This window comes from Phaenicophaeus curvirostris, unplaced genomic scaffold, assembly GCF_032191515.1.
Source record: "Phaenicophaeus curvirostris isolate KB17595 unplaced genomic scaffold, BPBGC_Pcur_1.0 scaffold_115, whole genome shotgun sequence".
NCBI classification, from domain to species: domain Eukaryota; kingdom Metazoa; phylum Chordata; class Aves; order Cuculiformes; family Cuculidae; genus Phaenicophaeus; species Phaenicophaeus curvirostris.
The window spans coordinates 243,900-255,935 of NW_027206736.1; the positions used below are offsets into that span (position 1 = coordinate 243,900).

The window sequence follows — 12,036 nt, forward strand, 5'->3', positions numbered from 1 at the left end:
CTGACCGTGGAGACTCTAGAGCGTCACAAAGGTCTTCCAGCATTATCACATCTTCTGTAATGGAATATTCTTGGAGGCTCTTCTAAATCTGTGACAAAGCAAGAGGTGACCTTCCACCTGCAGAGTCTGTGGGTTGAACCAGGCCTGTTGGGTGGCACAGACGCAGCTCCCGGTGCTCGAGGCCTGGATCCAAAGCTGTCGATTAGCACACGGGGTCCCCACTGCGGCTACAGCCGCATCAGCTGCCGCCACGCCTGCCAGTGTGGGCAAGGTGCTCCCTTGTCTTCACGGAGCAGCGAGACCCAGAGGAAAAACACCTTCATGGCTCTACCACAGAACCTACATTCATCTCCACCACTGCCCTAAACCATCCCTCGGCTCAGAGCGTGGAATCACAGAATGGTTTGGCTTGAAAGGGACCTCAAAACCCATCCAGTCCCACCCCTGCCATGGGCAGGGACACCTCCCACTGGATCAGGGGCTCCAAGCCCCATCCAGCCTGGCCTTGAACCCCTCCAGGGACAGGGCAGCCACCCCTGCTCTGGGCAACCTGGGCCAGGGCCTCCCCACCCTCACTGTGAAGAATTTCTCCCTCAGATCTAATCTAAATCTTCCCCCTTCCGATTTAAAGCCCTTCCACCTCATCCTGTCCCTGCACTCCCTGACCAAGAGCCCCTCTCCAGCTTTCCTGGAGCCCCTTTCAGCACTGGAAGCTGCTCTAAGGTCTCCCCACAGCCTTCTCTTCTCCAGGATGAACAACCCCAACTCTCCCAGCCTGTCCTGACAGCAGAGGGGCTCCAGCCCTCACATCATCTCCGTGGCCTCCTCAGGACCCATCCCAACAGGGAACCTCGTTCCATAACCCATGTCAGGCCAACAACAGAAATCCTGAGCATCCAAACCTTGGACCGACTGATTCTATGGGCTAAGACGATGCTCACGGAAAGCAGAGGTGTTACGTCCCTCACAACACACTGTGAGAGTGTTCACCTCGTAGCAAAGAGCCTGGAGGAGTGCAGGGGCACCGCGGCAGAGACAACGGGGGCCGAGGGGCTCCTCTGGGCGCCCCTGCCTGTACCTGCAGGGCACATCCAGCCTTAGGGCTAGGATGGACCTGGATCAGTTGGAGCAAGTCCAGAGGAGGCCATGGAGATGATGCGAGGGCTGGAGCACCTCTGCTCTGAGGACAGGCTCTAAGAGTTGGGGTTGTTCAGCCTGGAGAAGAGAAGGCTGCAGGGAGACCTTAGAGCAGCTTCCAGTATGGAAAGGGGCTCCAGGAAAGCTGGAGAGGGGCTTTTGGTCAGGGAGGGCAGGGAGAGGACGAGGGGAACCAGTTTGAGCCAAAAGAGGGGAGATTGAGATGAGATCTTGGGAGAAATGTTCTCCTGTGAGGGTGGGGAGGCCCTGGCCCAGGCTGCCCAGAGCAGTGGTGGCTGCCCCATCCCTGGAGGGGTTCAAGGCCTGGTTGGATGGGGCTTGGAACAACTGGATCTAGCGGGAGGTGTCCCTGCCCATGGCAGGGGTGTGGAACTGGGTGGGCTTGGAGGTCCCTTCCAGCCCAAACCATCCCGTGTTTCTGTGATGATCAGCTCAGCCATCCTGTTTCTCCCACCACAAAGCCACCAGGGTGGGGAAGCCGTCACCCCACAGCAGGCTGGGATGGTTTAAACTGGTTTTTGGGTGGTTTTTTTTGTCTAGAATCCCGTGTTTTGGCTCCCAGCCCCGAGCCCCCCGAGCTGAGGTGGGGTACAACAGGCGCGACCTCCCCAAGATGGCGCCCCCTCCGCGCCCCGCAGGGCAAAGGCGCCGCGACCTCCCCAAGATGGCGCCCAGCACCGCGGCCCTCACCCTCCCGACCCGGCGCCTGCGCCTTCAGGCGCTCCCAGAGGGCTGAGTCGCCACGACCTCTCCAAGATGGCGCCCGGCAGCACGGCCCTCACCAAGATGGCGACCGTGGGTTTTCCCGCCCCCATCCCCATTGCGCCCACACAGGACAGATCCGACCCTCCCGAGATGGTACCTGCGTCCCCTCCTACCACCCTATTGCGCCCCGACAGGGAGAGTCCCCCTGCACCCTTCGCGCGACCGCGCGCGGCCTTCACCCCCTCCAAGATGTCGCCCCCTTACATCGCGCCCGCCGCGACCTCTCTAAGATGGCGCCAGACCGCGCGGCCCTCGCCCTCCCCAAGATGGCGCCCGCGGCGTCCCTCCCCTCCCCCGCCCCCATGGCGCCCACGCAGGGCAGATCCCCTCCGACCTTCCCAAGATGGTGCCTGCGCCCCTCTGCTCCCCCCACCCCGCTCCTCCTCACTCCATATCGCGCCCCAGCGGAGAAGAGCCCCCCTGCCCCGCAAGCGCCCCCCCCGACCTCCCCAAGATGGCGCCGCGCCCCTCGCCCTCCCCAAGATGGCGGCGGCGCCGGGCTGTGACGCCGTGCGTCGCTCCCCCCTCCCCCCCCCGCTCCCCCGCCCCGGCCTCCTCCGCCGCCGCCGCCGCCGCCGCCGCCGCCTCTCCCGCCGCCGCCGCGCGCGGCCCCGCGCCCGCTCCCCCCCCCGCCCGCCCGCGGCCCCGCCCGGCCCCGCCGCCGCCCGGCGCCGCAGCGCAGCCGCTCTGAGGTGAGCGCCCTACCGCGCAATCTCCCAGCCCCGCCGGCCCCGGCGCAGCCGCAGCAACGCGGGGCCCCGCCGGCCGCCCCGGACCCGCCGCGCCGGCCCGAGCCTGCGGGAACGGCCTCGGGGCGGGGGACGGGGCCCCTCCGGCCTGCGGGCCCTGCCCGGGCCCCGCCGCTGCCCTCCGTGTCCCTGCCCGCCGCCTTCCCCCTCCTGCTCCGCGGCCCTTTCTTCCCTCCGGCCCTGCTGCTTTCTTCCCTGCCCTCCTCCTGTTTTCTTCTTCCTTCCCTCTCCTTCTTTCTCCCCTTCCCTCCCTCTGTTTTCTTCTTCCTTCCCTCTCCTTCTTTCTCCCCTTCCCTCCCTCTGTTTTCTTCTTCCCTTCCCCCTCCTTCTTTCTTCCCTTCCCTCCTTCTGTTTTCCCCTTCCCTGTTTCCCTTCCCTTCCCTTCCCTTCCCTTTCCTTCCCTTCCCTGTTTCCCTTCCCTGTTTCCCTTCCCTTTTTCCTTTCTGTTTCCCTTCTCATTACTCCTTCCTTCCTGTTCTTTTCCCTCCTGTTTTTTTCTCCTCCCATTTCCCCCTTCCTTTCCCTCCTATTCTCCCCTTCCTTCCACTTCTGTTTTTTTCCCTCCCATTTTCACCCCTTCCATTTTCCCCTTTTCCTCCCTCCCGCTTTCTCCTTCCTTTCCCTCGTGTTTTATTCCTTCTTTCCTGTTTTCTTACCTTCTTTTTCCTTTCCCTCTTTTTCTTCCCTTCCCCTCTGTTTTTTTCTCTCCCATTTTACCCTTCCGTTCTGTTTTCTTCCCTTCTCTATTTTCCTGTCCTTCCCTTGTTTTTATTTCCTTCCTCCCCTTCTATTTTCTTTCCTCCTTTCCCCCCTCTTTTTCTTCCCTCCTTCCTTTCCTTTCCATTTTCCTCTTCCCTTCTGGTTTCCTCTTTCCCCCTTGCCTTCATCCTTACCTCTCAGTTTCCTTTTCCCCTTCCCTTCTGTTTTCCTCCCTGTATTTATTCCTCTCCCTGGGCCGGGGGGGCTGTGGGTGGGCAGGGAGCGTGGGGACCTCTCATCGCACGCGCCACCCTCGCCCCCTCTCAGGATCCGTCTCTGTGTCCCAGCCCCGGCGCAGGACGGGGCTTGTGTCCGAGGGGCTGGGACCTGTGGGGTGAATTCAGGGCTCCGGGGCCTTCGGACGCGGGGGTTACGGAGCTGTGGCCCTTGCAGCACAGACGCTTCCCATGGCGTGGGGAGATGATGTCTGACCCTTCAGGATTTGAGTCTCTGCTGTGTGTGTTTCCTCTATGATGGCGCCGTCCTTCTCTTTTCCAGAGTTCAGGACTTTGTAGCTTTGGAAGGGCTTTGCTGCTTTGGGTTTTGTCCCTGCTGTGATCCGGGAACGCTTTGGGCTCTTCCTGGGCCCCAGACAAGCCTTGGGGTCTTCCTGGATCCCAGTCACGATTTGAGATCTTAAGTTCTGAGCACGGTTGGGGCTCTTCCTTGATCCCAAGCATGGTTTGGGCTCTTTCTAGGCATGGTCATAGAATCATAGAATCACCAGGTTGGAAAAGACCCACTGGACCATCGAGTCCAACCATCCCCATCAATCACTAACCCATGTCCCTCAGCACCTCGTCCACCCGGCCCTTAAACCCCTCCAGGGAAGGGGACTCAACCCCCTCCCTGGGCAGCCTCGGACAGGGACCAATCACCCTTTCTGGGAAAGATTTCATCCTGATGTCCAGCCTGACCCTCCCCTGGTGGAGCTTGAGGCCATTCCCTCTCGTCCTGTCCCCTGTCCCTTGGGAGAAGAGCCCAGCTCCCTCCTCTCCACAACCTCCTCTCAGGGAGTTGCAGAGAGCAATGAGGTCTCCCCTCAGCCTCCTCTTCTCCAGGCTAAACACCCCCAGGGCCCTCAGGCTTCTTCTCCAGCCCCTTCCCCAGCTCCGTTGCTCTTCTCTGGACTCGCTCCAGAGCCTCAACATCCTTCTGGTGGGGAGGGGCCCAGCACTGACCCCAGGATTCGAGGAGCGGTCTCCCCAGGGCCAAGGCCAGAGGGAGAAGAACCTCCCTGGCCCTGCTGGCCACGCCGTGTCTGATACGTGGTCTGTGCTCTTTCTTGACCCCAGACACGTTTTGGGCTCTTCCCACACCCCAGGAGCGTTGTCACTGTTGTGGTGCCTGCCTGTGGCGTTCACCCGCGCTTTTGCAGCAAAAGAGGAAATCTATCTGTGTTTTAACCCTTTCATCAGGGTTTTACTCTTCTCCATCATGGGTGAGTGTTAAAATGAAGAGTAATTAATTAACGTCATGTGCTCGTCTGGTTTTCTGCCAGCATTTGCTGTTTTTTATCTTGCTTCCTGGGTGTTTTTTGCCACATCTTGGCTGTTTCTCAGCAATCTCACATGATTTTTGTACGGGCTCTATGATGATTTGGACTCGATGATCTGGTGGGTCTTTTCCAACCTGGTGATTCTATGATTCTGTGAGCGACCTGCGGGCTCTTACACCCAGGCCATAAGTAGAGCTGGGACCCCTATTACAATGTTCTGTGATAGCGTCACCTCCGCAGGGTGAGACCCAGCGTGTGCTCATGTTGTGTCCGAGAAGTGGAGCGTGGCTGTTGTTTGTCCCCAGTGCTGGGAGCCCGAGTAGAATCCTGGAATGGTTTGAGCTGGAAGGGACCTCCAAGCCCACCCAGTCCCACCCCTGCCACGGGCAGGGACACCTCCCATGGGATCAGGGGCTCCAAGCCCCATCCAACCTGGCCTTGAACCCCTCCAGGGATGGGGCAGCCACGGCTTCTTATGTTGGGGACCCCAGAACTGGACACAGGGTCCAGGTGGGGTCTCACCAGAGCATTATTGTATGCATTGGATCTGTTCCCCGTGGTTCCTATCAATAATGGATGGATTGCTTGGGCGCTGCAGGCTGATAGTGATACACAGGGTAACTGCTCCTTCAGCAGCGACAGAACTGATCTGACATCACAGGAGCAGGAGAACATGAAGGGCTGTTCTCATGGACAGAGCATCATACGAGCATAGAATTATAGAATCGTTGGATTGGAACAAACCTCTGAGATCATCGAGTCCAACCATCCCTGTCCACTACTGAACCATCCTTGAGCACCTCATCTGTTTGACTTTTAAACCCCTCCAGGGATAGGGACTCCACCACCTCCCCTGGGCAGCCTCTGCCAGGGCCTGAGAACCCTTTCCGTGGAGAGATTCTTCCTGGTGTCCAACCTAAACCTGCCCTGGCACAACTTGAGGCCATTCTGTGTCACTTGGGAGAAGAGCCCAGCACCCACCTCTCCACAACCTCCTGTCAGGCAATTGCAGACAGCGATGAGGTCTCCGCTCAGCCTCCTCTTCTCCGGGATAAACAGCCCCAGGGCCCTCAGCCGCCTCTCAGAACCCTTGTTCTCCAGCCCCTTTCCCAGCTCCGTTCCCTTCTCCAGACACGCTCCAGCCCCTCAAGGTCCTTCTTGGAGCGAGGGGCCCAGAGCTGAGCCCAGGAGTCGAGGGGCGGCCTCCCCAGCACCGAGTCCAGGGGCACAATCCCTGCCCTGCTCCTGCTGGCCACGCTGTTTCTGGAACAGGCCAAGACGCGTGCTTCTTGCTCATCAATAAGAAACGCAGTCTGATAGGAACCTAGTCCCTCCCACTGTTCATTACATAACCATCTAATTGAAGTAATCAAGCGGGGATGATTTATATTAGACATGGGGAAGAAATTCTTCACAGTGAGGGTGGGGAGGCCCTGGCCCAGGTTGCCCAGAGCAGGGGTGGCTGCCCCATCCCTGGAGGGGTTCATGGCCAGGTTGGATGGGACTTAATACTCGTGTTCCACGTCTTTGGATGGAAACCACCTCATCCTTGCCTTCCAAGTCTTCAGGTGGAAACCATCTCATCCCCACATTCCGAGTCTTTGGGTGGAAACCACCTCATCTCCGCGTTCTGCTCATCGCCTCCTGCTGGCGCTAAACACGTGATGTTGGCTGTGAAAAGGGCTCATTGCAAATCGCGTTGCCCATCGTGGGATAAATGTCCTGTCGTGGTGCCAAACGGCTGCTTCCAGCAGGACCCTTGGCAGTGAAGAGGAGGGGCTGTGCCCGATAAATGTGTAAAATCCCATTTGTTGCTTTTGCAGACTCCGTGATGTTTTTCCTGCAGTGTGAGGGGTTTGCTCCTTGCCGCGAGGTGCTGGTAGGAAGAGCACGTTAATAAAAAGAGTTTGAGGTTATTTTAGGTCTTTTCATGCTGAGCTGGGTAGCGTAGGGAATTTGTCTTCATCCTAATTAAAGGATCATTAAGCTGATACTGCACCACGGGAGGACGCTGTGGAACGAGGGCTGGTCTCTCTTGTTCCTCTTAGTGCTGGAGTCTCCGTGTCTCTGCTCCGCGCGTCCGCGTGCCGCTGGGAGCCAGCATGACGTGAGGTGTTTGCTTCGGACTTGATGTAGATGAGCACGTCTTATCTCGCCCCTGTGCAGAGGATCCGGTGTCGCTGCTGACGGGAGGCGGCATCCTAAATTCTAGCGCAGCCGTCCCACCCGAAACCACGCGCCGCTTCCAGAGTGACAGGCGCTTCACTGGGATAAAGATGAATTTTTGACGTGCAGGCCAGCAAACGCTCCCCGTGAACAAGGGAAGGCATTTTTCACAGTCAGGGGAAAATAGGATTTGGGGATTTAAATGTGGATTTTACATGAGTTGTGGTGATAATTAAGGCATTAATCAGGTTTGTCCCCGGTGAGGAGCACTGGGGGCAGGGTCTGGTGGTGGGCTTAGCAAGACTGGGTCGATGGTTGGACTCGATGATCTTAAAGGTCTTTTCCAACCAAACCCATTCTGTGATTGTTTCCATGTCAAACCTGCAGCACCAATTCCCTCTGGGCACCATTTTATACAAGAACAGTGTCAGTTTTATGAATTAACAAATAATGTTTAATGAGTGAGATACACCAGAGCAGTGTGATGGGTGGACATCATGGAAAGAGCTGAATCTCTGCTCTTGGGATCCAAAACCACCAGCTGAGGCAGATGTGAGCAGCCTTTCCTTGCTTTCCATGGAAGAGAGACCAGGAGAAGGTTGAAGTCTGGCTCTTTGGTGTGTAGCAATGGGAGGTGAGGGCTTTCTCCTCTGCGTTTGGTCGCAAGTGGCACGTGCAGAAGCCCGTGCGGTTATAATGGGCTGGTGCAGACTTCCTGCCATCTCGGATTTGACCTGGAAGTGGTTTCTCAACCAGTCAGGAAACGCTGCGAGCGAGCCCTGCGCCCGTGCGGGTCCAAACTGGCTGGGAAGTGGACAGCTCTGCACGAGATGTGGCTTCCAGATACTGGACAGGGTTGTTCCTGGATGAAGAAACGGAGCTGGGACAGAACCAAGCTGGGACTGGCCTTCCCTTCCCCTGCTGGAGGTTGCTCGCTGTCCTTCGTTAGGGGTTGCCCTCCCTCTGTCCCTCCAGGTCTCTCCTCCTCTGGGCTGGAGGCTGCAGTTCCTCTAATCCAGACCGTCTCAGGAGATCAAAGCCAGAGCAGTTCTCGGAGACTGCTCTCACGGGACTGATGAGGTTTCAGCACTGGTGATCCCAGTCATGAAAATCATGGGGTCTAGAGTGCGTCTGGAGAAGGGAACGGAGCTGGGGAAGGGTCTGGAGCCCAGGGGTTCTGGGAATGGCTGAGGAACCTGAGGCTGTTTAGTCTGGAGAAGAGGAGGCTGAGGGGAGACCTCATCGCTCTCCACAGCTCCTGGAAAGGAGGTTGGAGCCAGGGGAGTGTTGGGCTCTGCTCCTGAGGAACGAGGGGTGGGATGAGAGGAAATGGCCTCAAGTTGTGCCAGGGAAGGGTTAGACTGGGTATTGGGAAATATCCCTTCATGGAAAGGGTTTTCAGCCCCTAGCAGAGGCTTCCCAGGGCAGCAGTGGAGTCTCCATCACTAGAAGGGTTCAAAACCTGTGTGGATGTGGTGCTGAAGGTCAGGAGTTAGTGGTGGGGTTAGCAGTGTCAGGTTTATGGTTGAACTTGATGGTCTTTTCCAAGCTGAACAATTCCATGATCCTGTGATTTCTGGGTTCATGTTGCCGTTGTTTCTCAACAAGGTCAGCACTTTGTGGTTAGTGGAACCATCATAATCCCTGCTGAGGAACCAGCTCCAGCAGGAGCTGGCAGGGCCAGGTTTATGGTTGGACTCGATGATCTGAAAGGTCTTTTCCAACCCAAACAATTCCATGATTCTGCATCTTTTCAAAGAGTGCGTAGGGGCCTTTGTGCCAGCAGAGTGGCAAGTGGTACCAGTCAGGTCCAAAGTGTTAATTATCCCAAATAGGATTTGATTTTACTGGTGAATGCAAATGATTATTTCTCGCCGAGTCAGTTTTCATGTCAGAATTATTCCAGGCTGGCCACGGAATTTAAAATGCCAGCAGAGAGATCGTGGAATCATGGAATCATTAAGGTTGGAAAAGACCTCCCTGAGCATCCATCCCAACCCCACCGTGCTCATCTCCAAGTCCAGGCTGTCCCAGAGGGCGGTTCCTGCGCTTCCACAGCAGCCGAGGTGGAACCGCTTCGGAGGCTGGAGTGATAAAAATAAGCCCGGGCTGTGCAAGTGTTTTTCCAGTCGTTTCTCTTATGGTTTGAACGATTTATTTTTGGCTCAGCTCAAAGCAGCCATGAAGAAGTGTTAAACCAGGAGGTGGTGGCAGAGGGCAGCTTCCCCAACAGGACAACCTGTGTGGTTCTGTACCGATTGGGTTACGTCTCTGTATTCGCACTGCAGAGCACGCTGAGCAGATGAGGCCTTCCTTTTAATCCATGTGGGATCTTTGGTGGATGAGAAGCTCGATGTGAGCCGGCAGTATAATCTCGCAGCCCAGAAACCACCCGTGTCCTGGGCTGCATCCAGAACCGTGGGACCAGCAGGGAGGGAGGGGATTCTGCTCCTCTGCTTCGCTCTGGTGAGACCCCACCTGGACCCCGTGTCCAGCTCTGGAATCCCCAATGTAAGAAGGACCTGGAACTGTTGGGACGGGTCCAGAGGAGGCCACAGAGATGGTGCGAGGGCTGGAGCCCCTCTGCTCTGAGGACAGGCTGGGAGAGTTGGGGTTGTTCAACCTGGAGAAGAGAAGGCTGTGGGGAGACCTCAGAGCAGCTTCCAGTGCTGAAAAGGGCTCCAGGAAAGCTGGGGAGGGGCTCTTGGTCAGGGCGTGCAGGGGCAGGACGAGGGGAATGTTTTTTATCTGCAAGAGGGGAGATTGAGATGAGATCTTAGAGAGAAAAGTTTTGCTGTGAGGGTGGGGAGGCCCTGGTCCAGGTTGCCCCGAGAAGCGGTGGCTGCCCCATCCCTGGAGGGGTTCAAGGCCAGGTTGGACGGGGCTTGGAGCCCCTGATCCAGTGGGAGGTGTCCCTGCCCAGGGCAGGGGTGGGACTGGTTGGACTTTAAAGTCCCTTCCAACCCAAACCATTCCATGATTGTGCAGTTCTGTGAAAGCCGTGCGTGATGACTCTGCTTGTCTGAGCTCTTGGAGCCATGTCCTACCCTTTTGTCTGTCTCTGTGCTCCTGGCTCTCTCCTCCTGAGGAGCTGAACAGGTTTCCATGAAGAAGGTGTCCATCCAGAACTCTGAACTCCATGTCTCTGCTTATGGGCTCAGAACTTGCTGGGTGTATTTTGTTGTCCCCCACAGCTACTCATCTCTCTCCTCCTGCTCTTTGCCCTGAGTGGCCTGGGGAATCTATTTTTGATTTCCTGGTTCTTCTAATGCAGCTGGAAAATCCCTTAAGTATGAGCAGTTCCTTCTCCACTGCTGGACGGTCGGCACGGACTGGAACAACCCGCATCCCTCCCGTCTTGTTCCTTCTACATGGATTTGTGTCCCTGGCATGTGGTCCAGTCCCTGCTGACTGCGCCGGCGGCTGCTTTGCTCAGGGCTTCACCATGAGGCACATCAGATAAATGCACTTATGTGATGTTTGTGCTTGGGGTGCCATGATTTTACCAGTGGCCAGGCCCTGAAGGAAGGAGATCTGGGGGTCCTGGTTGATGGTGAGTTGACTATGAGCCCTGGTAGCCAAGAGAGCAACCATGTCCTGGGTGCATCCAGCACGGCATCACCAGCCGGGCGAGGGAGGGGATTGTCCTGCTCTGCTCCGCACTGGGGCGGCCCCACCTTGAGCATTGGGGGCGGTTTGGATGCCCCAAAGCTCCTGGAGAGCATCCAGAGGAGGGCATGGAGCTGGGAAAGTGTTTAGAGGGGAAGCGTGTGAGGAGTGTCTGAAGTCCCCGGGTCTGTTCAGCCTGGAGAAGAGGAGGCTGAGGGAGACCTTATGGTGCTCTGCAGCTTCCTCACACGGGGAGGAGGAGGAGCAGGCGCTGAGCTCTTCTCTCTGACCCGAGGGAGTGGCAGGAGGATCCCAGGGGAGGGTTAGGTTGGACATCAGGAGAAGGTTCTTCCCCTTGAGAGTGGTGGAGCCCTGGAACAGCTCCCAGGGAAGCCATCACAGCACTGAGCCTGACAATGTTCCAGAAGTGTTTGGCCAAGGCCCTCAGCCCCACAGTGTGGACGCTGGGTTGTGCTGTGCAGGGACAGGAGCTGGACTTGATGGTTCTTGTATGTCCCTTCCAACATGGTATGTTTTATGAGTCTGTGAATGCCTCAGAAGGGGTTGGTAGAACACAGCCTGCTGCCAGAAGACTTCTGTCCTGGCGTCCTCACTTGTGTCCTGAGCTGTTGAGGTCAGAGGAGGGAGATTGTGTATCGCCCTGGAGCGTCCTCCCTGAGAGCTGGGTGCTGCAGTGGCCAATGTAGGATCCAGCTTTGGTTGGAGCTCTGGAGGTGCTGTGTGTGCAGGGTATGTTGCCTTGGGGCTACAGGATACTTGGAGACCCTTTCTCCAGCAAAGCTGACCACCTCGGGGTGCCGTGTTGTGTGAAGTAGGGATCTTTCAGAACTCTTAAACTTGAGCTTCCTCCTCTGGCTCCTGGCAAGGTCCTTTCCCTCTTGTGGGAGGCTCGTGCTACCAGGGGAGGTAATCCTTGGTTCCTCTTGGTCACCGCCGGCTCAGAAGCCTTTGGCTGCCCTGCGTTGACCCACAGTGGTGTCAGTAACCTCTGCCTGTGGTTTTTGTCTTCCCCCAACAGTAGCTATTGATGGAAGAACACGAAGTGACCCAAACGGAGCACATGGCTACCATCGAGGCCCATGCGGTGGCCCAGCAGGTGCAGCAGGTCCATGTGGCCACCTACACAGAGCACAGCATGTTAAGCGCGGATGAGGATTCACCATCTTCACCGGAGGACACCTCCTATGATGACTCCGACATCCTCAACTCCACAGCTACTGACGAGGTCACAGCCCACCTGGCTGCGGCAGGTAAAGCCCGTGGGCAGCGCTCGAGGTGCTGGGGAGTCCGGTCGCCCCGTGGGATGCTCTG

The 12,036-nt window shown here is 57.3% G+C and overlaps 1 protein-coding gene across 2 annotated transcripts in view; it reads left to right on the top strand.

Annotated features, from left to right (window-relative positions):
• The first annotated feature begins 2,525 nt into the window (after positions 1-2,525).
• NRF1 (nuclear respiratory factor 1) overlaps positions 2,526-12,036 on the top strand; it is a 53,226-nt gene continuing 43,715 nt past the window's right edge. For both annotated transcript variants that reach the window (XM_069882304.1, XM_069882305.1), the window contains exons 1-2: positions 2,526-2,615; positions 11,744-11,975. In XM_069882304.1, coding sequence (XP_069738405.1) covers positions 11,753-11,975 — 223 coding nt within the window. In that variant the 5' untranslated portion in view covers positions 2,526-2,615; positions 11,744-11,752. The remainder of the gene's footprint in view (positions 2,616-11,743; positions 11,976-12,036) is intronic.